At 45.9% G+C, this 27,881-nt stretch overlaps 1 protein-coding gene across 1 annotated transcript in view; it reads left to right on the top strand.

Annotated features, from left to right (window-relative positions):
- The window catches only part of LOC102035943 (sodium channel protein type 8 subunit alpha), a 48,128-nt gene extending 23,444 nt beyond the window's left edge, over positions 1-24,684 (top strand). Inside the window, 14 exon segments of the mRNA XM_014310860.2 lie at positions 1,017-1,255; positions 1,431-1,604; positions 2,301-2,657; positions 3,766-4,236; positions 5,019-5,136; positions 6,297-6,451; positions 7,084-7,257; positions 12,051-12,173; positions 15,582-15,866; positions 16,343-16,396; positions 16,711-16,848; positions 17,559-17,663; positions 18,591-18,861; positions 19,923-24,684. Of these exon segments, the coding sequence (XP_014166335.2) occupies positions 1,017-1,255; positions 1,431-1,604; positions 2,301-2,657; positions 3,766-4,236; positions 5,019-5,136; positions 6,297-6,451; positions 7,084-7,257; positions 12,051-12,173; positions 15,582-15,866; positions 16,343-16,396; positions 16,711-16,848; positions 17,559-17,663; positions 18,591-18,861; positions 19,923-21,070 (3,812 nt within the window). The 3' untranslated portion in view covers positions 21,071-24,684.
- The last annotated feature ends 3,197 nt before the right edge of the window (positions 24,685-27,881 follow it).

The raw sequence follows: 27,881 nt of genomic DNA, 5'->3' as shown, positions 1-27,881 counted from the left end.
AAATGAAGGAAAACTAAATATACTTAGAAACAGAGCAGGGTTTTGCTGCCGCTCCCCTCCTGCGCAAACGCCTACGGGCTCCAGTGCCACGGGCCTCTTTTTAACTTCAGAAATTCCAAGGCAACTAAATACTAAGCAACCAGAGAACCAATGGGAAGGAGAGCACAGTGGTCCTTTCCCTTCCCATAAAAAATAAAAGGTGAGGGTGCACAGCTGCATGGCCTGACTGGAACCAGCAAGTCAACAAATGGGGACAACTCCTCTTTTGTATTTTTTTCCCCTAAGCACTTGAGATAAGCCAGTGTAAAAAAGAAAAAGAAAATGGACACAGCATTTCTGTGCTTGATTTCTGTAAATGGATGTAGTTAGTCTTAATCAGGTTATTCCTGTTGAAAATCCTTTGCAGCATTATGTCACCTCTTTCCTCTTTTAGACCATGTCTGTGTTCAGCACAGAATTCATCTCAGTTATTTAAAAACTGGCAGCAAAGGCAGTTTGGAATCTGTAACTTTAGTTTTAACTGCTTTACCTTGATCAGTTCTGAGTTAAATATAGCCCTTCATTTGGAATAATTTGCATTGAATCATCCTGGTGGGGCTGAAGCACAGGGTTAGAACTGCGGGTTTGGTGACCTGGTGCAGGTGTTGTGTAGGGACAGAGGAAAAGTCATAGAGCTCAGTAAAATCATGAAATCCCAGAATCCAAGAATCCTTGAGGTTGGAAAAGAGCTCCAAGGTCATTGGATCTGACCTGTGACAAATCCCCACCTTGTCACCCAGGCCAGAGCACTGAGTGCCACATCCTGTCATTCCTTGGTGACACCCAAAGATGAGGGCTCCAAACCTCCCTGACCATCCTGTCTAGGAAGAATTTCTCACTGATGTCCAGCCTGCCCACAAACTTGACCCAACTCTTCTCTCGTGTCACCTCCATGGCTATTTTCACAAAGTTTGCAGTTTTGTAATTCTTCGGCCTCAGAGATAAAGCCTGAACTCTGTTTTGTTTTGTACCTGCAGAGCTGGAAGAGTCCCAGAGGAAATGTCCCCCTTGCTGGTATAAATTTGCCAATACCTTCCTGATCTGGGAATGCCACCCATACTGGATGAAGCTGAAGGAGATTGTGAACTTAATTGTCATGGATCCTTTTGTTGACTTGGCCATCACCATCTGCATCGTGCTGAACACGTTGTTTATGGCCATGGAGCACCACCCCATGACCCCCGAGTTCGAGCACGTGCTCTCTGTGGGAAATCTGGTAAGGAAATCTGCTAAATACTCCCCACAGGTCTGCTCCTACTGGGATGCCTGGAGTATTGATGTGGGCTTGGACTCAGAATCAATTGCATTGTTGAGACTTAGCCTGAAGATCTGAAAATAAGTTAAAAATTACTCTTTGCCTATTCTTTGTCTGTCTCTCCTCCCTACTCCAGGTTTTCACTGGGATTTTCACAGCAGAAATGTTCCTGAAGCTCATTGCAATGGATCCATACTATTATTTTCAAGAAGGCTGGAACATCTTTGATGGGTTTATTGTCTCCCTGAGTTTAATGGAGCTGAGTCTGGCAGATGTGGAGGGACTTTCTGTGCTGCGATCTTTCCGATTGGTATTTCAAATTCCAGCTCTTTTTCAGTGTTATTATCGTGGAGCTTAGAATCACAGAATCATGGAGTGTCCTTAGTTGGAAGGGACCCACAAGAAACATCCAGTGCAGCTCCTGTCCCTGCACAGACACCCCAACAATCCCACCCTGGGCATCCCTGAGAGTGTTGTCTGAACATCCTTTGAGCTGTGGCAGCCCTGGGGCAGTCACCATTCCCTGGGGACCCTGCTCAGTGCCCAACCAGAGGAAGAACCTTTTCCCAATATCCAGCCTATCCCTTCCCTGACACAGTTCCAGCCGTTCCCCTCACATAAAGAATTTTTTCCCATTTACACAGGACAAGGGAAGATCACTTTTTTCTGGGTTTGGAGAGGACAGAGATCTAGTGGTGCCATTTTTTATGGTCTCTTCTTTCTTCAAGACTGCTCTTTATGAAATCTGAGCAGCAGCTTGTTGCATTTGGGCAGGGAAGGGTGACTTTTCCTTTGGGAAGGGAGATCAGTGTGTGGGGAATAACTAAGTACAAAATACTCAAGCCCAGTTTTCCAGAAGGGTTAAGCATTCTCTGCTCCCTGTAACCTCAGTAGCAGAGGCATGGACTTCCTTTTATGTAAAACACAAGATGGTTGTCGTTTAGGAAGTTCTGCTTTATTTTCCTCTTTGCTGAAGATCTGTTTGTTTTGGTGGTTTTTTTTGTAGCTGAGAGTCTTCAAACTGGCCAAGTCCTGGCCCACTCTGAATATGCTGATAAAAATCATTGGTAACTCAGTGGGTGCCTTGGGGAATTTGACCTTGGTGCTGGCCATCATCGTGTTCATCTTCGCCGTGGTGGGAATGCAGCTCTTTGGCAGAAGCTACAAGGAGTGTGTCTGCAAGATCAATCCGGAGTGTGAGCTACCCCGCTGGCACATGCACGATTTCTTCCACTCCTTCCTTATTGTCTTCCGTGTGTTGTGTGGGGAGTGGATTGAGACCATGTGGGATTGTATGGAAGTGGCAGGACAGGCCATGTGCTTGATTGTCTTCATGATGGTCATGGTCATCGGAAATTTAGTGGTCAGTAAATGGTTACTGATGGGCTTTCTTGGTTGCCTCTGGGTGGGGTAGGACTTGGGGAGACCCCCAGGATGAGGGAGTGATGGTTTGTGAGTCTGTTCCTGCTCTGTGGAAGTCCCTCTTGGCCTTTGATCTGTCAGTAGTAGATTTTGGTAGTGCAATGTTAAAGATGTTTTTTGCTTGATGAGGACCTTAAACAGTCACCTGTTTAAGCAGGTGCAGGTAAAATGAAGCATTTTGCAAGAAAAGCTGAAGGTATAAAAGCCTCAGTCAAAGTGCACAGACCTGACCTGATGGGAAAAAGAAGCTAAAAGAAGCAAAAACTGGCATTTTAATTGCCAGAAAACAAAATAATTTGGTGCACAGGAGACGGTCCTGAAGTGTTAAAATGAGGAATGGAGGTTTCTTCTAAAACCTGCCCACTGGCTCAGTCATGAGGTGCTGTTGTGTTCAGGAATGGGCTGTGAAACTGCACGGCCTGTTGTGTGGGAGGTTGGACTAGATCATGATGCTTCCTTCTGGCCTTAAATTTCATGAAGAAAAGTCTGTGGAGGAAAATGTGAGCAAGAATGAAGTCACATGAACAGTCGCAATTCTTCAAAGTAGTTGTGAGCTCTCTCTGAGAGGTCTTGTCTTGCCAAAGGGTTTTGATAATAAAAGTCTTGGGGATGGTCACTAAATGTGGGTGAGGAAGTAGAGCTGGAAGTGATCACTCAAAATGCCAAGATTTTCCCCATTTTCTTTGAGGCAGAGATGGGACTAAATCAGTAAGGCTGAATTTAAATCCCATGGGGATTAAATCCCTCTCTGACATCTGCAGTCCAGATCCTGCAAGGGGCTCCGTCCAGGGACCCCTGTACCTGTACCTGTACCTGCCCTGGACCCCTGGGACTCCTCAGGGCTGCACCAGAATCCCTGTTCAGGGAACTTTTTGCAGCATCAGGGGGTCATACCTTGAACCTGGGCGCCTGAATGAGTTTGTGGGACACCAGAGCTGGTGTTGGGAGACAGCTCTGCAGCACCAGCAGGGCATGGGTGCTGAGAGCTCTGCTCAGCTTTGGGAATCCCCCCTTTGTGTGTCAGTCCAGCATCAGCTCTTCCCTTTCAGGTGCTGAACCTGTTCTTGGCCTTGTTGCTGAGCTCCTTCAGCGCAGACAACCTGGCAGCCACGGACGACGATGGGGAGATGAACAACCTGCAGATCTCGGTGATCCGCATCAAGAAGGGCATTGCCTGGACCAAGGCCAAGGTCAGGGAGTTCATGCAGGCCCACTTTAAGCAGAGAGAGGCCGACGAGGTGAAACCCTTGGATGAGCTGTACGACAAGAAGGTGAACTGCATCGCCAACCACACCGGGGCCGACATCAACCGCGACATCGACTTCCTCAAGAACGGCAATGGCACCACCAGCGGCATCGGGAGCAGCGTGGAGAAATACATCATCGACGAGGACCACATGTCCTTCATCAACAACCCCAACCTCACCGTGCGCGTCCCCATCGCCGTGGGCGAGTCCGACTTCGAGAACCTCAACACGGAGGATTTCAGCAGCGACACGGATCCTGATGGCAGCAAAGAGGTGGGAGGGAGGGCTCCAAATCCACTCCGGGCGTTGGGAGGGAGGGCTCCAAATCCACTCGGGGTGTTCAGCCCACTGGGAGGGCCTGGAAACCTCTGGGCAGGGAGAGCTGTGTAGTTCCAGCACTCAACTTTTGTTGGTGTTGGGATGTTGTCTTTGCGCTCAAAACAGAATTTCTTGTGCTAGTAGCTCTGTAGAAAGCCACAGATACTTACATAATAAAAATATAAACAAAATAAATATATACAATCATAGAATGGTTATATAAATATATATACTATATATATTTGTATATAAAATATATACATAAATAGTACAATATAAATAATAAATAATAAAAATATATAAATAATAATAAATATATATTAATAGTATAGCAGAAATACTATATATTTATATATACTATATATTTGTATGTCCTAAATATGTTTGTGTTTAATTTTTATATTTAGTATATATTTATATATTATATATATTATATATATTATATATATAAAATAGGAAAATATATGTAATCATAGAATGGCCTGGGTTGAAAGGAGCTTAAAGATCATTTAGTTCCAAGCCCCTCCATGGACAGGGACACCTTTCATAATGTGAATATTCAATCCTGCCTGTCCTGTTAACATGAGACATAAGCTGGGTCAGGATCTCAGTGATTAAAGTGAGAAAACAACTTTCATGGCAGCAAATATGGTGAACAAACAGCTGAGTCATCGTGAAGTTTGGTGCTTTTTGGGATTGATGTTTGATATTGATTGGGTTGGGGTTTTGTGCTGCAGAAACTCGACGAGAGCAGCTCCTCTGAGGGCAGCACCATCGACATAAAGCCTGAAGTGGAGGAAGTGCCCGTGGAGGCACCAGAGGAGTACCTGGACCCAGATGCCTGTTTCACAGAAGGTGAGAAGGGAATGAAGGAAGAGGCTCTGGGGATGTTCTGGGGAGCAGTCTGGGTGAGCTCACCTCAGGGTTAGGTCAGCCCGTGTCATAGTTGAGACAGAGACAACACAAAGCAAAAAATCCATTTTCAGAAGGTTTCAAACTGTTTTTATTATAGCATGCATGCTTTTTGTATGTTCTTACAAAACTCCTAAGTTTACACTTTACTCATTGGTCACGAGAGGCGAACAAAGTGCTCATTGGAATAATTGCAGGTTTCTCTTATTTATCCTTTTCTTTCTTGGTTTCTGTGTCAGCGACCTTGGTAGGAAATTCTTTCAGGGGTAAACACGGATCCTCTTATCAAACTTCTCTCTGAGTCACAGATACCGCTGTAAAACCTCTTCCACAAGCCTGGATCAGGGCTGGCTCTCAGCTTATCTCGAGGCCCTTCTTGGATGCTGGTGCACAAATTCGGAGGAATTTAGAAAGTGAAGCTTTCAGAGATGCAGCTGCCACTGCTAGGATGTAGATCATAGAATCATTCAGTAGTTTGTGTAGGAAGGGACCTTAAACTTATCCAAATTTCCCCCCTGCCATGGTCAGGGACATCTCCCACCACCCCAGATTGCCCCAAACCCCATCCAGCCTGGCCTTGGGCACTTCACGGATCCAGGGGCACCCACAACTTCTCTGGGCACCTGTGCCAGGGCCTGCCCACCCTCAGAGGGGGAATTTCTAAAGAATCAGAGATGACCTGTAGTAGAACAAGATGATTTTTGTGCAGCTGATGCCTTAAGTACTCAGAAGCAGAGTACTTTTCCTTTCCTGTAACTGGCCTTGATGTCTTTCGAGAGCCGATCCGTTACAGGAATTCCCAAGGCAAAAATGCTTTAAATGGTTCAAGGTTATTTTGTCAGCAAGTTTTCCATTTGTCTCCTTAAGAGCATGGACCTCACCAAATAGAACAAGCTGATCTGTTCCCAAATTGATGTCAGTTCTGGTGCCCAGGCACAGAAGTGGCAAAACAACCCTAAAATCCTCAAGAACGCAAAAATTTTAACTCACTCAGCATGGTTCATATTGGTGACATCTAAACTGCTTCTAGACAGTGAGAATTTAATGTTTTTACCTTAAATCCTGTGTTTCCTGAGTGAAGGTGTGCCCTGTCCCTGTTCCAGGTTGTATGCAGCGCTGCAAGTGTTGTCAGGTCAATATTGAGGAGGGGCTGGGAAAGTCGTGGTGGACCTTGAGGAAAACTTGTTTCCTAATTGTGGAGCACAATTGGTTTGAGACTTTCATCATCTTCATGATCCTCCTGAGTAGTGGGGCTCTGGTGAGTAAAATAAAAATAAAAAAAAAAAAGTAAAACCCCAGCAGTTCAGAGGTGTTGGGCTTGGGGACATCAGATTGTGTACAGGAAATTTTGGGAAAAGGCAAATCTTGGAAATTCCTACCTGGAAAATGAAACAAGCTTTTCCTGATGTTTTTTGTTTAGTTTAAATTAAGAACAAAGTCTTCAAATCTGGATTCTGATCCTAGTTTGACTAGAAATGTGAGGATCTGGGGAAAAGTCAGCCTGTATCTATGTCTGATTTCACAGAATCAAAAAATTCCACAAGCACTGACGTTGGAAAAGCTCTCCAACACCATAAAGTCCAAGCTGTGACTGGAACAAAATCAATTTTCTATGTTTGATTTATATATATTTATAAAACATATGTATTTTATCTATATCTATATCTATCTATTTATATCTATTTATATATAGTGTGTATGTATGTGCTTATATATATAAAATATATTTTTTAATATTTAATTTTTTTAATATTTAATTTTTTAAAAATTTAAAATATATATATTTAGCTCATCTATAACTGTACATTGAACTCACCTCAGTGTCATTTGAAGCTCCTGAACTGTGCAATAAATCCCATATAATGACATTTGCACCTGGTTATTTCCCAGGCTTTTGAGGATATTTACATTGAGCAGAGGAAAACCATCCGGACCATCCTGGAGTATGCAGACAAGGTCTTCACTTACATTTTCATCCTGGAGATGCTGCTGAAGTGGTGTGCCTATGGATTTGTGAAATTCTTCACCAACGCCTGGTGCTGGCTGGATTTCCTCATCGTGGCTGTATGTATCCTCTCCTCTTCCTTCTGCTTGGGATGGTTCCTCCTCAAGTCCTAACTGGGTCATAGATTTAACAATCCCAAAATATCTGTGAGTTCCCAAATCAAGGAAAAAACCCCTGAGCCCTTTGGGTGTTTCCTGTGCAGCTGTGGGATTTCTGCCCTGCAGGGACCAAGGAGGATTTTCCAGCCCTTGGCTCTTTTTTCTATGCTGAAAATGGAATTTTTAGGAGACCTGGCCATGTTTGGAGGTGTTACCGTGGGAAAGCTGTGCAGACGTGGAATTCCTTGGGGATATTTCTGGGAGTTGCATTCTCTGTAATCGTTTTCTTGCATTATTAATGATGAGGGGGTGATGAGGCAGCAGAACCTCCTCATCCCACCACCTCACTTCTGAACACTGGATTTGTGAGAATCTCAATCCTTGGAAAGCTGATTGTGCACAATCAAGTTCAGCATTACCAAAAGAAACAGGAAAGAAAAAGCAGGATCATATGAAAAAGAAAGCTGAGAGTAGTGTAGAGTGAGGGACAGATCCACCCTGGAATCCCCTGCAGAATGTCTTGGGAGGGAGGATAAATCTGAGAAATGAAAAAAGGGTGAATAAATTGTAGAATTAGAAGGAAAAAAAGACAATAGAGAGAAGTTTTAGCAATAAATTTGGTTCTGAAGCACAGCGAGGGAATTTAAAATAAATGGAATTTAAAATAAATGGAATTTCTGCTGTCCAAAGTGGTATAAAACGGTGTAATTCAATAGGAAATTTCAGAACCAGGAAATTTAGAATCCCGCATGCTTGGATTGTTTTGAAGCGTTGCATCACGTCCATCTGGGATTCAGTGGCTCTAGTGACTGCCCCAAGAGCAAGTATGTTAAAAAAGAATTCCCAGTTTTTCCAGGCTTCTCCTTTGGAACACTCTGTGTATGATTCAGTTGCTGTTCAGCACCATTATCACTCTGGAAATATTCCTGAGTAGGTGGAAGGAACTATGCTTGGAATTCAGGGGCAGAAGTGACTCAAACCCTGTTTCCTGTAGGAAAATTGAAATTTGAAATTTTAATTTTTTTCTAAAAAATCCTCTCTGATCCCCTCAACACCTTTCCTTGGACACAACCTGCATGTTATAAGTTTTATTTTCTGACAGAAAAAAATTCTAAATAAATAAATTAAAATTTTGAAATAAATTAAGAAATAAATTTATTTTCTGGATCTCTCTTGCTGCCTGAAGATAAAGTATGAGTTTAATTCCAGTTTAATTCCAGTTTAATGGGCAGGTGTGGTACAAGTTTAGTTTCCTTCCCATGCATCTGGGAGTGGAGTAAAGATCAGGGACTTCACAGGCAGGGAGGGAATATTGAGGGAACAAGTGCAGAAGGGTTTGCAATTCCCAGGAATTTTAGAATTCCCTTTAGTTTTCCCTTGATGTCATGGACAGAAGAGTTGCACAATTTTCCCTGGGAAAAAAAAATTAAAAATCTGAAATGTGACTTTGAGGTGCCAAAATATCCCTCCACAAAACCTCAGCAATGCTTTGTGTCCTGTATCTGTTGAATCACACTTTTTTAACCCAAATTTTGTGGCGCATCGTGGAAGGGGCTGGAGTGAGCCAGGGCAGCAGGGAATGAGCCTTTGCATCCTAACAACACTCTTGGATGTTATTTTGCAGGTTGCTATAGCATTGTCCAATTCCCCTCCTCCTCATCCCCAAAGCTTCCTGGGTGTGTTTGTGAAGACTTTTACTGGGTAATAATGAAGGATTCTGCTTTTCAGTCAATCTGGGATTCCCTTTGTCCGACCTCGGTGCCTGCTGTGTCTTCTGTTGGAATGTCCTCAGGGAATAATCCTCAAAGATTATTTATTAAAAGCTCAAACAGACTTTTCTGGCATGGTCTTAGAGTCCTGCTCGGGAGTGAGGTGTTATCCTGAGGGGAAAAAGCTCTAAAAACGAGAATTCTTTGTTCATGGAATGGTTTGGGCTGGAAGGGGCCTTAAAGCTCATCCAGTGCCACCCCTGCCAGGGCAGGGACACCTTTAACCATCCCAGGTTGTTCCTGTCCAACCTGGCCTTGGACACTTCCTGGGATCCAGGGGCAGTTTCCAGGGATGGGACACTTCCAGTGTTATATTTACAATGCTATTTAAACACACCACATCTCTAAAAGTGTTGAATTTTTATGTTTCATTGTATTTATATTTAGGATTTGAATATATCAGGATTACCCTGGCTGAGCTGATTTTGCCTCACAAAAGCTTTGTTGGATCCTTTGGGACACCCCTGGCATGGTTCAAAGTAGTAAAATTTTAAAATGGGATGGAAAAACCAATCTATTGTGGCCACTTATTTTTGGGGAAGATACCATAGAATCCTGGAATGGTTTGAGTTGGAAGGAACCTTAAAATCATCTCATTCCAAGTCCTCTGCTATGGACAGGGGATTTCCATATGAAGATGGAAAAAGCACATCAGCCACATGCCCAAAAAAGATAAAATCTCAATTTTCCCACACATTTATGCATTTAAAATTCAGATTTGATATTTCCCAGAAATAAGTGTGGAATAAGAATCATCCTTCTAATTAATTCTAATTATTATTCTAATATCTCTTCTATAAAAAAATGATACATAGGAAGTGTCCTATTCTGAGAATTCACCTGAAACCTCACGTGGTCCAGGAGGAGCTCCTATGTTTTTTTGTTTGTTGCTGTACATGGATGTCTTTTTATTTTTCCTTAAAAGAGGTTTATGTCTCTTCCTTATCTGTCTGAAGTGTGATGGTAGAGAAAAATGGGGAAAATGGTAGTGAAAAATGGTAGCAAAAAATAGGGAAAATGGTAGCAAAAAATGGGAATAGTGGCAGCTGCTGTGCCCTGTCTGTAACTGTTTGCACGTGGCCAAGTTGTGTCTGGACTTGGTGGGTTTAAGGATCTCTGAAAATTCAGATTTAGAGCATAAATCGGACTCTAGGCTGCTCAACAGGTTGCCCAGTATAACCCAGTACATCCCAGTCCTTCACTGCACACTCCTGTGGCTGCTGGGGTTGGGATTTGGGGAAAACCAGGGAAAATTTGGGATGAGATGGGAGGAAATGGGATAAAACAGGATTAGGATGAAGGAAAATGGAGCTGAGACTGGGAAAAATGGGAGGAAAACAGGATTGAGATGTGGAAAAAGGGGAGAAAACACCTGGACTGGAGGAAAATGGACGATTCTGGAGCTGGGGTTGGGAAAAAATTGGGAAAACTGGAGATGTTGGCTTTGGGATGTGGAAAAAACCTTGGGAAAAGCAATTCCTGGGAATCCCCAGGCATGGTGACCATTTTCCCTCATCCCAGTCCTGTTTTATCCCATTTTCCTCCATCCCATCCCTGTTTTTCCTGATTTTTCCTGATTTTTCCTCCAGTCCCAATCCCAGCAGCTGCAGGAGCGTGTGGTGAAGCCCTGGGGTGTACTGGGCTGTACTGGGCCAGTTGGAAAAGCCTTGGAGAAGGGATCAGAAATGCTGTAGTTCAGCACAGGAATTTGACCAGCTCTAGAACAGGATCACTGTCGGAGCAGGCAGAAAACAGAGCTGCTCTGTGTGCCAACGTCCTGGTTTTGCATGGGAGGCATTTAAGGAAGTTTCCCTACCCCGGTAATGATACCCTTCCACTCATCAGCAGCTCAAAATTGGTTTAAAACCAAATTTCCTGGAAATTTGGAAATTTGGTTTTAAACCAATTTGGTTTAAAAAGCACAAGCAAAGCATTGAACTTAACAAGCTTGAATTGGCACCACTCCCTTGGGTGTTTCAATTATTGCAGTGTCTCACTGCTTTGTCACCACTAGTATTCTGATATTTTGGTGCTTTTTTCCCCCATTTGGGATTGCAAGAATCTCCTAAGAACATGCAAAAAAAAAAAAGTGCAGTAAAAATATGAAATAAAAGGTATTTTGTATCAATGAATTTCCCAGGTGCTCTTAGAACAAGAATGTGGAGTTTTTGTGCTAAATCCCAATTAGCTCATAACCAGAGAGAAAATAATGTATTTGAAACCAATTTGGTTTAAAATTATTATTTCTTATTATTTATTTTAAACCAATTTGGTTGAAAATTATTAAATTTTAAAATTTCAATGAATGAAAAAAAAAATTAAAATGATTCATGTAATATTTTCAGAATATCTTAAACCAGTTTGGTTGAACATCTGCCCCACGCTGGGGTGGTGAGGCAGGAGGAGCTGGGGTGAGGCTCAGCATTCCCAGAGCGCCGCGGTGGCTGTGGAGAGCTTGGCCCAGGTGTGCAGTGTGTGTATTTATCTGTATTCTTTCTCATAGGTACCTTTAACATTTGTCTGGCTTAAATTTCATGGGCGCCGCCGGGATCCCTGCAGCCGGTAAAGGGCGAGGGTAAGGTTTTTGTCATCGTTTGGGCTCTTCCTTCCAACAGCCCCTCTCCGTGTGTGTCTCTGCCTCTCTCTCTCTCTCTCTCTCTCTCTCACTGATCTCTCCCCTCTTGGTCTTTTCTCAACTGCATTATTTCCTTCCAGGTCGGTTCAGTCAAGTGAAGTAGGCAGCTGGTGTCATGGCTTCGGTATTTGGGGCGGCCCAGGTGGCTCCTGGGCTGGGCAATCAGGGCTAGGGGATCCAATCTAACAGTCTGGAACCTTTTTTTTTTCTTTTTTTCTTTTTTTTTTTTTTCTATTTCTTTTATTTGTGTTGGTTTTTTTGTTGTTGTTTCGTTTTCTTTCTTTCTCTTTTTTTTTTTCCTATTTTTTTTTCTGGTTTCTTTTTCTATTTTTTTTCTATTTTCTGTGTAGGTCTCTTTAGTCAGCCTTATAGCTAATGCCCTGGGCTACTCGGAACTAGGTGCCATAAAATCCCTTAGGACACTAAGAGCCTTGAGGCCTTTAAGAGCGTTGTCCCGATTTGAGGGGATGAGGGTAAGATGCCATTAGCAGCTGATCCTTCTGCATGCCCGTGGAGCATTTTATTTTAAAAGCATGCTAGAACTGATCAAAACTGGTGGAAAGAAAATTCCAAACAGAATCATGATGCAGCTGCTGACTTGATCACCTCTACGTGGATGTACCCTCACCCTGCCCACCGCTGCACCCTCCCCTCTAACAAAGGGAGATGCATCAGCTGCCTCATTACATTAATTACTGGCCCAAACCACCCATTTGTAGCCGATGTTGACACTTGGCTGTTCTCATTTGGCCTGGCTTTGACCTCGAGCATCCGAGGGGCTTCTCAGCTGTAACTTTTTTTTTACCTAGGGAGAATCACCAGGTGCAAAGAAGCAGAATTGGAACCACCTCAGGGTCTCCAGGTTGTTGGCTGTTGGTGGAATTGGATTGAAAGATTCTGTCTCAGAGGGGGTTTTTAAAAAAGTAACCAGGGGGAAAAGGCTGCTGCCTCTCGTGGGTCACTGCAGGAAGGGACTGGGGGGAGCTCAGCTCTTTGAAAACTTTGGTTTCATTCCTCTTGTTGCACCTTGTTGTTCTCGGTCCAGTCTGGTGGTGACTGGCAACCTTGTCTGGTAGTGAAGCTTTTCCTTTCTGTCCCCTTCCTTTTTTCCATGCTTTTTTGGTCCCTGTCCTGTCACTGTGGAACCAGAACAAAGCACAAGCAAAGCATTGAACTTAACAAGCTTGAATTGGCACCACTCCCTTGGGTGTTTCAATTATTGCAGTGTCTCACTGCTTTGCCACTAATATTCTGACATTTTGGTGCTTTTTTCCCCATTTGGGATTGAAAGAGTCTCCTAAGAACATAAAAAAAAGTAATAAAAAACTGAAATAAAGGGTGTTTCGTATCAATGGATTTCCCAGGTGCTCTTAGAACAAGGATGTGGGGTTTTGTGCTAAATCCCAGTTAGCTCATAACCAGAGAGAAAATCACGTGTTTTAAATAATAAGGGAAGGGAATACCAGTCACAGTTTTACTTCAGGGTCTGAGTGGAGCAATTCCACCTGGATCCCCCTGGTCTTTGCAGCTTAACTGAGCCCAAAATCCAGCCCAAGAGGAGCAGAGAGCTGAGGAGGGCTCCTCAAAGTCCCTCAGAAGTAACAGAAATACCTGAGCTCCAAATCCAAGGAAGGTGTTTCCTCTCTAAGACCTCCTGCTGTTATTTCTTTGTGTCATGAGTTTAATTCTAGAGTTGATTCCACAGCAGAGGCACAAAGGAAGAAAAATTTCCATTCACACAAAGGTGGAGCTTTTGCTGGGCTGGGTTTGGGTCCTACCCAGAAGTTTGATCACAAAGAACAGGCCTAGCACTAAAGCTGGAGAAACGAAAAGCTGGTTTTAAGCCATACTGGGGAGAAGATTTCTGATGTACAATCAGGAAATTCTCGTGCTTCAAGTGGGGGATTTTCACCACGGGAAAATTGATAGTTATGACTGCAGCCCTGTCAGCTCCCTAGACCCAATTATCTTCCCTTTGTTTTGGAGACAAGTGTCACTGCCCCATCCAACCAGACCAATTTCAGAGATCTGAAATGCCTTTGCAAAGGAGACTGAAACTGTAGTTCTTTGCTTTTCTCTCCTCCATAGCAATCTGCATTTCCAGGAGCTTGCTCTGCTCTGAGCTCGGTCAGGGAGTTTGATAGTGATGCTGTGAGACATGCATGTGTTCTCGTCAGTCTGCACACAAAAGCCATGTTCCTCCTTTCGCTCCTTTTGGAAAGCTCTGTAGATTTAATGAACCATAAATGACCATATTTCAGGAGGATATTACCCTTTTTTTGCTTCATGTGGTAGCTGGAATAAATCAATGTGTTTGTAGGAGAATGGGACCCAAGAAGTGCTGCTGGTCCAGCAGCTGAGCAGCCTGTTGGGATGAAGGGAGAGTGAGAGCAAGGGCATCCACCTGCAGCCTTTTGGGGCTCTCATCTGTGCCTTCCTGGGTGAATTCCTGACATCATTTACCAGCTGGAATGGAGGGTTCACCATCTGGACCACTATGGTCTTCATTTTTCCTCCATTCCTCTGTCTCAGGCTGGTTTGGGTGGGGAAGGACCTTAAGACCCACCCAGTCCCACCCCCTGAACACCTCCCAGCAGCCCAGGCCAATTCCAGTCCAGGCTGGCCATGAGCTGCTGTGGTGGCCGTGGGTGGTGGTGGCTTCCAGCAAGGGGAGGAGAAGGACCAGGACGAGCTGTGGCCAATGTTCCACCCTTGGGGGCTCCCAAGTCCCGGTGTGTGGTTGAGTTGCCTTTCAAAACTAAGGCAGATAGTTTAGATGATGTTCATCTATTAAAGGAATCTAAATTAGGAGATCATAATAAAAGATTTAATATCCTGCTGACCTGCCTCTATTAAAAGCTTACATTTGGCCGTGTGTTGGCCAGGGATGCTCAGGGACACGGTGCTCCCAAACCGTGAAGGGCTAAAATTAGGAAGAGATGAGCTCTGACAAAACCCATCCTCATTCCTGAGCGTTTGCTGCCCTTTGGAGGAGGGAACATGGCTTTTGTGTGCTGGTGAGCCTGCCAGGCTGCATGCTCAGCTCTCTGCCTGGGACTACATGACTGGCCTTGCTTAGTCCACAGTATGATCTTGGTGTTAGTCTGTGCTTTAGTGTGACCACAGTGATGCTGGGCTTGGTCCTGACCCCATGCAGGGAGCAGGACCAGGCCCTGAGTGAAAACAGCCTTGTTTGAACGTGGGGAATGGCTGGAGGGGCTACTGGCTGGGAAAACCTCTGGAATCCACGAGCTAAAGTGTCCTCACGCTTGGCTCTGAGAAAATTCCATCAGGAGGGTGTTTGTTATGACAGGCTGAGCCCCCCTCTGCCTTTGGGCAATTAAAAGGACAGAAAATAATTGGTTTGTTGAAGAACAAAGAGTCCAGACTCCATAAGTCCAACAATGTGGCTTGAAAAGAGAAATTATTTTGAAATATATACGTATTATATAATATGTATATAATATAATATAATATAATATAATATAATATAATATAATATAATATAATATATAATATATAATATACAATATGCAATATATAATATACTATATAAAATATATACTATGCAATATACAATACATAATATACTATATACAATATATAATGCATACTATACAATATACTATATATAAAATATATAATATTGTATAATTATAATAATTATAATACAAACACATATTTTGAAAACACAGCTTCCCCGGGTGCCTCTGAAGCAGAATTTGAAGCTTGCAACAAATTCACTGCCAATTTCTGCATGGATCAACCCCCCAACATGTCAGTGGCCTCCCCCATTCCCCCCCAAAAACAGCTGTACTTTTGCTTGCTGTCTCCTGCCTCGTGTTTTATACTGAAACTTTTTCCCACCCCTTCCAACACAGGTGGTTGTCAATGCCTTGGTTGGCGCTATCCCTTCCATTATGAATGTCTTGTTGGTCTGCCTTATCTTCTGGCTGATTTTCAGCATTATGGGGGTTAACCTGTTTGCCGGGAAATATCATTACTGCTTTAATGAAACAGCTGAGCATCGCTTTGAGATAGATGAAGTTAACAACAAGACAGAATGCGAGGCTCTGATGCCACCCAACTCCACGGAGATCCGATGGAAGAATGTGAAAATTAACTTTGACAACGTTGGGGCAGGATATCTGGCTCTGCTGCAAGTTGTAAGTTTGGGTTTCTACCATTGTCCCTTTAAAATACCCCAAACTGAGGGGCTGGAGCTCTAAAATACCCCAAACTAAGGGGTTGGAAGCTGTGTCCCCCCCTAAAATACCCAAAACTGAGAGGCTGGAAATACAAAATGCTCCTGGTGCATTTTATGTGCCTCCCTCTCTCTGATACCAGCATCCACTGGGGTTGGGGCTGGAATGAATTTGCGGTTTCATATTTCTTCTCTTTCCTAATTTATGGGTCTCAGTAAGAGGCCCCAAGTCCCTCACTCACCCTCAGCCTGCTTGAACCTCATGAGGTTTGACTCCTTGAGCTTGATTTCTGTAATTTAGATTAAATGAAAAAAGAAATGTTGAAATAATTTTAAAGTTCATTATACAGGGCCATCAAGAGTGCCAGGGAGTCCCTGACAGAGCTGGTATAATTCTTGTATTTTGGGTAAATTCTGTCTCTGTGTTTTCTCTGCCAGGCTACGTTCAAGGGCTGGATGGACATCATGTATGCAGCTGTAGATTCCAGAAAGGTAACGTGCAAAACTCCCCTCCCCTTATTTCTGTCTGCTCTTTTGCTTTGCTAAAATCGAGAGTAAAAGTTGTAGAATTGTGTTTGTAGTGAGTATTTCATGCTGGGATTGTTTCCTTTGCTCTGGGGGTCTGATGAGTTAAAAGATGTTGAAGAAAATCCCAAAAAGGACAAGTTCTTCTGGTTGTTTTTTTTTTTTTTGTTCCAACTGATTTTTGATCTTTGATGTTTTGGAAACACAACCAATCTCATTTTGCCTGTGTTTGTATGATGTCTTTGAAATGTCATTTGTTGTTTTTCTTATCTCCCCTTCAGCAAGAAGAGCAGCCCAAATACGAGGACAACATTTACATGTACATTTATTTTGTTATCTTCATCATCTTTGGCTCCTTTTTCACCCTGAACTTGTTCATTGGTGTCATCATTGACAACTTCAATCAACAAAAGAAAAAGATAAGTGATCTGTGTTTGCTGATTCCAGCTCAGACCTGTTCCAGGACTCTTAGCTCTTCAGGCTGGTGGGTTTTTCTGCAAAATAAAGTCATTTTGGGGCACAAAGCTCCTCTTTTAGAACTGTGGGCCTCTTGGTGCCTTACAGGAATGGCTGAGCAGAACATGCTTGGTTTAAACTGCAGCCAGATTAAACATTTTCCCTAGATTTTCATGCATTTTGGGGTTTTTTTATGCCTTGACTAAAATAGAGACTCGAAGCAAGATGTCTTCCTTACCTCTGTCTCTGTCTCATACCCTGCTTTTCCTCGAAGAAAAAGTTGTAAATTTGAGTTTCTACCATTGTCCCTTTAAAATATCCCAAACTGAGGGGCTGGAGCTCTAATTTGGGATGGATTTGCATGGTGCAGCTCCTGGAAATGCCCTCATAGCTGCTCACCACAGAGGGGAGAGAGGGATGGGGAAGGAGGCAGAGCAATGGAACCTATACATTTAAATTTATAGGAAATTTTAATTTCCTGTAAATTTCATTTATAGGAAAACCAGTCATTTTTAATTAAGATCAGTGCACCCTGGGTGTTAGTGTGAGTTATTTCTGTCTGAAGTAGCTGCTACCAGCCTCTCACATGGCAGGTCTCACCTGAGCTGGGCTTTACTCCTTTCCCTTCTGGTTCATGAGCTGATTGTAACCAGTTTTCCTTTTGCCCCTTTACTTTGGAGGTCAAGATATTTTCATGACAGAAGAACAAAAGAAGTACTACAATGCCATGAAAAAACTGGGCTCAAAGAAGCCTCAAAAACCCATTCCCCGACCTCTGGTGAGTACATTGGAGGGAGCTCGGGATAAACCTGTGGAGTAGATTTCAAATGAGCTTTTTCTCCAAAAGCATCCCTAGTTTTAACTCATGCTGGACCCTCATCACCCTGGTTTTGTCACTGTAACTCAGGTGTCACCTGCAAAGGTTAAAACACTTGTCCTGGGGTTGGTGTTAGTCAGTTCATAACTCGAATCAAGAAAATAATCCCAAAACTTAATCTGGGTGAGAGGCCTTAGATGTGGAGTAGGAGCCTCCTGGCACTCACAGGAGAGCCTTTGGCAATCATCCAGCCTTGGGGGCTTCGCTGGTGGAGAACTGAGCTCATTTCCCTGGTTTCTGAAAGGCTTTGGATCCCTCAGAAAGCCAAAAAGGGGGTTGGGTTGAGTCCCTTAGGGGCTGTATGGATAAAGCATCCTGCTTCTGGGGCTGTGGTGGTGCCGGGACACCAAAAGGCTTGGGTTCTCCTGCAGGTACCCATCAGTGCAAGGATCTGGCTGCCTTCCCCAGCTATGACTGCAAAGGCTCAGCAGAGAGCAAGATGTGCTGCTATAGGGGTGGAGTAGCATGTTGGGGTATGAATAATGGCATTTTCCTGCCTTTGCCCTAACCAGACTGGCTCACGGACAGGGTTTGCCTTGAAAGCGTTATTCAGTACTGACAAAATCACATCCTTGTCCCTCTTTCCACCAATGGTGGAATAATTTGTTGACTAATGGTAAATTAGGAAGAAATTCCTCCCTGTGAGGGTGGTGAGGCTCTGGCACAGGGTGCCCAGAGAAGCTGTGGGTGCCCCTGGGAGTATCCAAAGCCAGGTTTGACAGGGCAGGGGGTGGAACGGGATCATCTGAAGGACATTTCCAATCCAAACCATTCCACACTTCCATGATTGTTGTTCAGACTTGGTTCCCTGTGTCTCCTGCTCCACAGAACCGCATCCAAGGAGCTGTCTTCGACTTCGTCACTCAGCAAGCCTTCGACATCGTCATCATGATGCTCATCTGCCTCAACATGGTGACCATGATGGTGGAGACAGACACACAGAGCAAGCAGATGGAGGACATCCTTTACTGGATCAACTTTGTTTTTGTCATCTTTTTCACCTGTGAGTGTGTGCTGAAGATGTTCGCCTTGAGGCACTACTATTTCACCATCGGGTGGAACATCTTTGACTTCGTGGTTGTGATTCTGTCCATCGTGGGTAAGTGTGACACCACTCAGAGGTTGTGGTTGAGACAGAGACAGTACAAAGCAGCACACTCCATTTTCAGAAGGCTTCAAGGCTGTTTTTATTTTAGCATGCATGCTTTTTGTACATTCTTACAAAGCTCATAAGTTTATTCATTGGTCATGAGAGACAAACAAAGTGCTCATTGGAATTTCTCATATTTATCCTTCTTTCTTTCTTGGTTTCCATGTCAACGACCTTGGTAGGAAATTTTTTCAGGGATAAATGTGGATCCTCCTATAAAACTTCTCTCTGGCTCACAGAAGTTGCTGTAAAACCTCTTCCACACTTAGAGGTTGTTGAGTGCAGGGCTGTTTTGGCATTTTTAGGGTAGAACATGTCTTTGAAAGGGATATGTAGGTACCAGGACCTCAAGGTTCTCTTTGAGTCTTAGGAAGACACCCTGGCAGAATTTATCTAAATTTATTTATGAAGCTCTGAAATTTATTTATGAAGTCCTGACTGATGCCCCTTCCCTCTGTTCTGATATTCCAGCTGTGTGGGGTAAACCACTTGACAACTGCTCTGTCTGTAAAAACTGAAGTTTCACTCACTTCATCAGAATATTTTAACGCTCAGTAACCCCTGAAAATTTCCCTGCAGGGCTTCTTGCCACAGCACAGGACTTGCCATCTTGTTTGTAGTTTGTTTGAATGTTAAATCCATGTTTCCTCTAACAGGTTTTGAGGTTTTTAGCACCTAATCTGCAAAATATGCACAACCTCACAATGGTTGTGCCCATTCCCTGGGGAGCCTGGGCAGTGCCTGAACCCTCTGGGAGAAGAATCTTTTCCTGATATCCCTCCCCTGACACAGGTCCAGCTGTCCTCTCACTGCTCACAAGGAGCAGAGATCAGAGCTGCCCCTCTCCTGCCCCTCAGGAGGATTTACTTGCCTGAACACGAGACCCCTCCATCCCAAACCCCCTCTGAAAATCCACCCACGGAATTCCACGTGCCCCATCCACCACTCAGCCCAGAGGAAGCAGCAGCCCGTGCATCTCCACTGTCACACCTGTTGCCTCTCTCCTTTAGGGATGTTCCTGGCTGAAATAATTGAGAAGTACTTCGTGTCACCCACTCTGTTCCGAGTCATCCGCCTGGCTCGCATCGGCCGCATCCTGCGATTGATCAAGGGAGCCAAAGGGATCCGCACGCTGCTTTTTGCCTTAATGATGTCCCTGCCTGCCTTGTTCAACATCGGCCTCCTGCTCTTCCTGGTCATGTTCATCTTCTCCATCTTCGGCATGTCCAACTTCGCCTACGTCAAGCACGAGGCCGGCATAGACGACATGTTCAACTTTGAGACTTTTGGCAACAGCATGATCTGCTTGTTCCAGATCACCACCTCGGCCGGCTGGGACGGGCTCCTGCTGCCCATCCTGAACCGGCCCCCAGACTGTGACCTGGACAAGGAGCACCCGGGCAGCGGCTTCAAGGGGGATTGCGGGAACCCCTCGGTGGGGATATTTTTCTTTGTGAGCTACATCATCATCTCCTTCCTGATCGTGGTCAACATGTACATCGCCATCATCCTGGAGAACTTCAGCGTGGCGACAGAGGAGAGCGCAGATCCGCTCAGCGAGGACGACTTCGAGACCTTCTACGAGATCTGGGAGAAGTTCGACCCCGACGCCACGCAGTTCATCGAGTACAGCAAGCTGGCGGACTTCGCCGACGCCCTGGAGCATCCCCTGCGTGTCCCAAAGCCCAACACCATCGAACTCATCGCCATGGACCTGCCTATGGTAAGTGGGGACAGGATCCACTGTTTGGACATCCTGTTTGCCTTCACCAAACGTGTCCTGGGGGACAGCGGGGAGCTGGATATCCTGAGACAGCAGATGGAGGAGAGGTTTGTGGCTTCCAACCCTTCCAAAGTGTCTTATGAGCCCATCACCACCACGCTGCGGCGCAAGCAGGAGGAGGTGTCGGCGGTGGTGATCCAGAGGGCTTACAGGGCTCGTTTGGCACGACGGGGCTTCATCAGCCGAAGGCCTGCCACCACCAAACTGGAAAACGGGGGAGCCAACAGGGAGAAAAAGGAGGGCACCCCCTCCACGGCGTCCCTGCCGTCCTACGACAGCGTCACCAAACCCGAGAAGGAGAAACAGCAGCGGGCGGAGGAGGGCAGGAGAGAAAAGGCAAAGAGACAAAAAGACGGCAGGGTGGCCAAGTCTTGAGACACACACACACACACACACACACACACGCAGAAAGAGAGAGGAAAAAAATTAACAAAAAAAAATAGTAGAATTGTACGAATTAAAATATTTGCAAGTGAAAAAAACAAAAAAAAAAGATTGTTTACAAACTTCCTGAAATATATCAATACAGAACAGCTGTGGAGACACTTACCTGAAGATCTTATACCAAACATAGTCTGCTTACTGTGTGACAGCGTTGCATCTAAAGCAGTGACCTACCACCTGTTTAAAGGACCCTGTAAACAAACATTTAAACACAAAAAAAAGGAAAAAAAATGGATTTTCTATTGTTTGGGCAGGTGGATACTGCATGTTCCACATCAGTCAATGCAACTTAGGACAAACAAGCAAAATAAACCACACACACACACACACACACAAACACACACAGAGCAACAAAACCCGCTGCTGGGATTCATGTATTTTCCAAAGCAGCCCCAAATGGATTTTATTTTCCCATTTTGTTGATTATTCTCAGAAGAAAACCCAGAAGTCACAATGTCAATGGGTTTGTTCATGCAAAACTAGATTTGCATTTAGTTAAGCAGCAAAATTTTAAAAAAAAGAGGAAAAAAATTGAAAAAAGAGTTAAAACAAGTAGAACAAAAAAAAAAAAGGAAAAAATGAAACAAAGCACCCATTAAGCCCACTGAGTTACCATAGTTTATTTGAGATTTATTATTCGCATTCTACTTTCTACATGGGCTTTACTTGGTTTGGGAGATGGGGTAGTCGGGTACCTTCAGCCTGGAGCCAGCTCGGGCTGATCCCTCCCCAAAAAAACAAAGTGCTCGTTAACGCCTAGAAGCGATTTTTGCAGATTTTTGCAGATTTTTGCATGACGGCATGACCAGGGACCATGCATGAGGAACCACAACCAGGGGACACGCAGTCACCTGTCCACAGAGGTGTGTTAAGCCATAAATTAGAGGCACTCCACTGAGTATCTACCGCACACTGTATTTTGGAGAGAAACCTTAGTGATGCTCCTGCCCGGCACCAGTACTCCCAGTTCATAGAGAATCTTCCATAAACCTGCCAGTAGAAGAAAAAAAAAAAACCCAACAAAACCTCAGTGTAACTCTAAAACCACGAAATCCCCCAACAGAACAAGCAGGTGAATGAATTGTGTGTGTCTGTTTAACAACTTTGACTTTCTTTTCCATACAGCCATGGTTTTTTGCACACTGAAACAGAACAAAATTCCAAAATGCTGCTCTGGACCTCACCAAATGGGAGAGGATAAATCTGGGAATGGCTTGTTATCCATGTCACTGTAAATCCAAAACCTAGGGCTTCAACCAGCCAGCAAGGTCAGTTGTATCCTGCAATATTTAGCATTAATATTAATTATCCTTCAGCCTCCATCCTGCAGCGTAGACACTTCTTTTGGTAGAGATAAAAGTTAAAAAACAACAAAAAAGCAGCACGTTACCTCTGCTGGTAGGAATTTGGGGAGCTCACCCACAGCACTCTTGGGGTGGAGGGTGGTGTTGGGAGTCACCCTTGGGGTCGGGACGCACGTTTGGGGTCAGGACCCACCCTTGGCTGTCCCGTGGCCATCGTGGCTCCTGCTCTGGGGGGGTGCAGAGCTGGACCACGGGGTGCTGGGCTGTGGCCAGGAGGGGTTTTGGGGTCTGCAGCCCAGGAGGGGCCAGGTGCCTTCACCTTCCCCCCGTTCCCCACACCTGCCCCAGGTAGCCCTGGGGGTACCTCTGGGCTGGTCTCACTGCAGCAGAAGGAGCATCACGAGCCATGTCTGGGCTGTTTTCTGTTTCCTCACCCCCAGCTCCCACTTGGGGTGTCCTCAGCCAGTCTCAGGCCAGCCCCGCTCAGGTTGGGGTGTCCCTTCAGGGTGGTGGCACCGGGGAGGGGAAGCCAAGGATCACTGCAGGGGTGACATCCAAAATAAGGGTACCCAAAGTAGGGGGGGGAAAAAAAACCCCCAATACACCAGAGCTTGATGGGAGGATGAATCTCAGTTTACATAATTCCATAAACCCAGAAAACGCCAGGAATCACCTAAAATAAACCAAACCCAAGCAGGAAGCCATCCAGCAGCCATCTGTGCCACATGGCATCCTCGGGGCAGCCACAGCACGGGAGCAGCTCTGCCCCCCAGCAGGGACCTTGTCTGTCCTGCCCCTGTTGCTCCCAGGATGGGATGTAAAATAATAAAAATAATAACAAAGAAACGACAACAAAAAAAAAATCTACATACATATGTACAGGCTATGTTGTAAACAGCACAAAAAAAAATAAAAAACAAAAAAAGGAAAAAAAAATAGCTGAAAAGTGTGGTTGAACTTTTTAAGAGAATATTATAAATACTGTAATATATCATTTTATTTTATTGGCATGCCTTTTTGTAAATACAAAGAACTACAAAAAATTATAGAATGGCTTCTGGCTTATGCCATTGTCCATGGTTATTTTTATTTTTTTAAGATTTTTCTGTTGTCCTTAGATTTTAGATAGCCAGGAAATGTCCCCCAAAGGAAAAAAAAAAACCCACAACAACAAAAAAATTCCAAACGAAAACCTAACCCCCTCAAAATAGATTTTAACAAAAGCTTTATTGCAAGTGGTATTTGCAGCAGCAAAAGTGTCTATTTTTGGGTTCCAATGTGCAATAAGTCGACCACTTCTATGCAAGATTTGGCTGAATTTCATAATTGTTCCTAGGCTGGGCTGAGTCTTGTAGGTGACGCTCGGTGCGTTGGCGTTTGTGCTGGCAACTCATGAAGCTGCTCAATGACTTTAAAATAAAAAAGTCCCTCCAAACTCTGTATATATATATTTTTTTAATGTTTTGTCAGTGTGAGATGCAACAGGAAGGGGAGGGAGGAGGTTCTTCAGCTTCCTGTTGGCTGGAGTTGGTTCTTCTGCTCAAAAAAAAGGAGTTTGGGGTGTTTGGGGATGTTTTTCTCCTTTGGTTTCCTCCCTAGGGCAGAAGTTTGAGTTGGGTCTTCACTGGGTGAAGCCATGGTTGGAGGAAATTTTGGGCAAAGAGCCTCAGGGATTTGTCCCACCCAAATCTCCAAATTCTGACACATTATTCACAGAATTCCCATTCTGGATTCAGGGTTTTGGGAGCAAATTAAGGGGGGTGGTGTTGTTAGGAAGGTGTAGCCAAAACTCACAACCACACCAAGGAGTTCCCTTCCCTCCCCCACCTCTAAAATCCTCCCTTTTGGGTTAATTTGTGACTCCAAAAGTGTGGAGGAGAGTGCGTTAATGAAATGCCAGTCCAAGCTGCTTTATTCACTTTCCTCTTCACCTTTTCTGAAAATATAGAAGCCAGTGTTGGGGAAAAAAAAATAAATTCAGGTAACCCCATGGTGTTCCGTAGAGGCCACACCTGAGTTTGAATGATTTTTCTGCTGCAAAAATAAAATAAAATTAGAAAAAAGCCAAAAAGCCAACAGCCTGTTCAAGCTGTAAAAGCTCAATAGTGAAGATTAGTGTATTAGAAATTGCATGGTGGCTCATACTGGTCTTACCCAACATGACTAACAATTACTATAAGCCAAAAGAAAAATGAAATAAACTGAAATAAATGAAATAAATTCCCTTTTCACTGTACAAGGGAAGGTTGTCTTGGTGTCCCAGTTATTCTCACCCTTCCTCCCCTTTTCCTGCCCCTCCGGGCTCCTCCCAAGGTGTTTTAGGGTGGTTTTGGGGAGTAGAGTGAGGTGCAGGAGGAGCTGTAGGAAGGTTTTTGGTGTTAAAGGTGTCAGGTGGCTCAGCCCTGCTGGGGCTGTGGGGTCAGTGCCTGCCTGGGGCTCCCTTTGAGGCAGGTGGGGGCTCCAGGCAGGTGGGGGCTCCAGGCAGGTGAATTCCCGCTGGATTTTTAGGGAATTCTGAGGGAATTTTGGGGGGAATTCCTGAGGGAATTTTGGGGGGAATTCCTGCTTGGGGTCCCTAGGCAGGTGAGGATGGGGGCTCCAGGCAGGTGAGGATGGGGTCCCTAGGCAGGTGAGGATGGGGTCCCTAGGCAGGTGAGGATGGGGGCTCCAGGCAGGTGAGGATGCTCAGTGCTGGATCTGCTCTGGCAGGGGAGGATGTTGTTCTGTGATGGCTCACCCTGTAACTGCTCACCTGCAACCCCTCATCCTATAACCCCTCACCTGCAACCCTGTGTCCTATAACCCCTCACCTGCAACCCTGTGTCCTATAACCCCTCACCTGTAACCCCTCACCTTTAACCCTCCATCCTACAACCCTTTATCCCTAACCCCTCACCTGTAACCTGCAGCCGCCATCCCTTGCCCTAAAAAACCCAAGGAAGGCCCCAAAGCCCCCTCAGTCCCTCCCTCCCCAGGGGGATTGGGGGGCAGCAGCTCTGCAGGGCTGCTCTGGGGGCTCCTGCTGCCCCCCAGTGCTCCCACACCTGACTCCCACCCCTGCCCTGGGCTTCCCTTCCTCACACCACCCTGAAAGGGATCCCCTGCAGTGACAGGACTGGCTCAGCTGCTCAGTGGTGCTAAAGGGCCCTCAACTGGGGCTGGGGCTGGCCGCAGGTGACCCTCACCTGCACCCCGGCCCCTGCCTGCCCCCCTTCCCACTCCTGACCAGAAGGGCTGAGCTGGGCATGAGCCTCACCAAAGGCAGATTTAACCCAGAGCTGAATGCCCCAGGCACCACCTTGGAATTGCTTTTGATATTTCAGTTTTAGGTCACTTTGGGATTATTTTTCATAGGAAACATAATTATGAGTTTTGGTCCAGTTTATTGAACAGATGTGAATTTTGCTGCTCAGTTGAGGCCAGTCCAAGCAAAGCCAGAGCGTGGTTGTGCCGTCCTGCACCTCCCCCGTGTCACACACACACTGGTACCACTGGTTTAACTGGGCGCAGGGATGGAGGATTCCCAGTTGTCCCCACCTGTGACTGTGGTGGCTCATTCCCTACCTCACAGGGGTGTTGTGAGGCTTCATGAGTGACCGAGCGTGCTGCACTGAGGGTCCCAGAGCTGTGGGCAGGCACCGTGGGGCACTCAGGGGTGACCCAAATGCTGCTGTGACAGCCCCACACCCTGTGCCCGCTGTGCAGCTGTGGGGCAGGGCCACTTCTCCCCTCTGACACCTGCTCAGGCCACTGGTGTTGGCCCCCTCCCGCCCTGGTTTTCCTCTCTGTTGTGTTTTACCTGGGGAGAGGAGGAGGATGCAGCTGGGGGAGGGTGGAGGAAGGCGATGGAGGGACGGGCTGGGAGTTCCATGGCTGAACTTTGAGTTCCTTTGTACTGTACATCTTTTTACTTTGGAATTTGCAATAAAGAGGTATGTCCATCTTGTTTTAACAACTTCTCCTGACTGCCCTGTCGTTCTGTTCCCCTCACTGCCCAAAATTCCTCAGCTCAGACGGCTCCTGGGGCAGGGCAGGCTCCAGGGGTGGCTTTGCAAAGTGGGGCTGGTCTGAAATGTGGGGGTCCAACCCCAGCTCCTGCCCTGAGGGAAAACCCAGGGATTATCTGGGGGGTTGAGAGGAATTATCTGGGGGAGTCACATCTCTGAAACCCCTCCAGGCACAACACAGCGCTCATCCCAACCCCATCCCATCGTGTTCTGGCTCCTGCTTTGGGGAGTGCTGCTTTAGGAGACACATCCTGCCACGACCACCCTTGCATTGCCCCATTCCTGCAGCTCCACGCTGCTCCAGGGAAATTTGCAACCTGGAGCAGCCCTGTGGTTATGGGGAGCACTCCATCCAACAACCCCTGCTTCACACAGGTGCTGGTGATCACCCAGAGTTTTCCCAATTTCGATTTTAAATTTGGAAGAAAGGCCTTGTTCCACTTGCCGCATTGGCTCTGACCATATCCACAGAATCCTGGCTCAATTGATCTTTTAAAGTATTTAACACAGAATATGCACAGAAATCCATCACCATCCTCCTCTCCCTCCATCCCTGGCACCGAGCAGCTCCTCGGGCTCCCTGCTGTGCTGTGACACGGCCAAAAAAAGAGAAAAACCTAAACCCACAGAAAGGGACAAACCCAGAGCACCCCAAACCTCCGGTTCAGGACAGCTGTTATCCCAAATGTCCCCAAGCAGCAAAAAACGCCTCTGCCACAGCCCTTGGTCAGGTCATGGGTGTCACAATTAACCTCTCACTCATGATCAGTTAACCCCAGGCACTGGCTCAGCCTGATGACCCAGCAGAGAATTCCGTGCTGGCACTGTGCTCCTTTTTCACCTGGAATCGAGGAATTTTGGCTCCTCCAAGCACTCAGGAGCCCTGGAGGCTCCTGTAGGGGGGGACCCAGTGAGGACATGGCCAAGGGACCTTTGCCCAGCTCCAGCCTTGCAATAGGGAGCTCTGGCACCCAGGGACAGACAGGGACATCTCCAGCACAGCAGCTGCGGGTGAGGGTGGTGGCTGATGATCACCTCACCCTGGATGAGCCCAGGACAGGCCCTTCCCTGCCCAGGAGAACACACAGAGTCCATGTCTGGATGCCAACCCCTCCCCGAGGCTTTACTGGGTCTGGTTTTCCCTTCAGCAGCTCCTGGTGGTGCCACGCCAGCATCAGGTGCCCAGGAGCCTCCTCCAGTGGCAGAAATACATGACGGTCCCCGTGAGGATCACGGAGCTGAGGAAGGCTCCTAGGACGCCCAGGACCAAGGGGCGGACCCAGCCCAGGAGGGCGCGGCTGTAGCGGGGGGGCCGGCGGCGCTCGAAGAGCAGAACCCCGGCCAGGGGAGCCCTCCTGCCCCGCGGCACCGCGGGCCGCAGCTGCGCGGAGCTGAGGTGCTGCACGCTCCTCCTCTCCCCCCCCACGTTCC

Source organism: Geospiza fortis, unplaced genomic scaffold, assembly GCF_000277835.1.
Source record: "Geospiza fortis unplaced genomic scaffold, GeoFor_1.0 scaffold676, whole genome shotgun sequence".
NCBI lineage: Eukaryota > Metazoa > Chordata > Aves > Passeriformes > Thraupidae > Geospiza > Geospiza fortis.
This window is presented reverse-complemented; position numbering and strand designations above follow the sequence as displayed.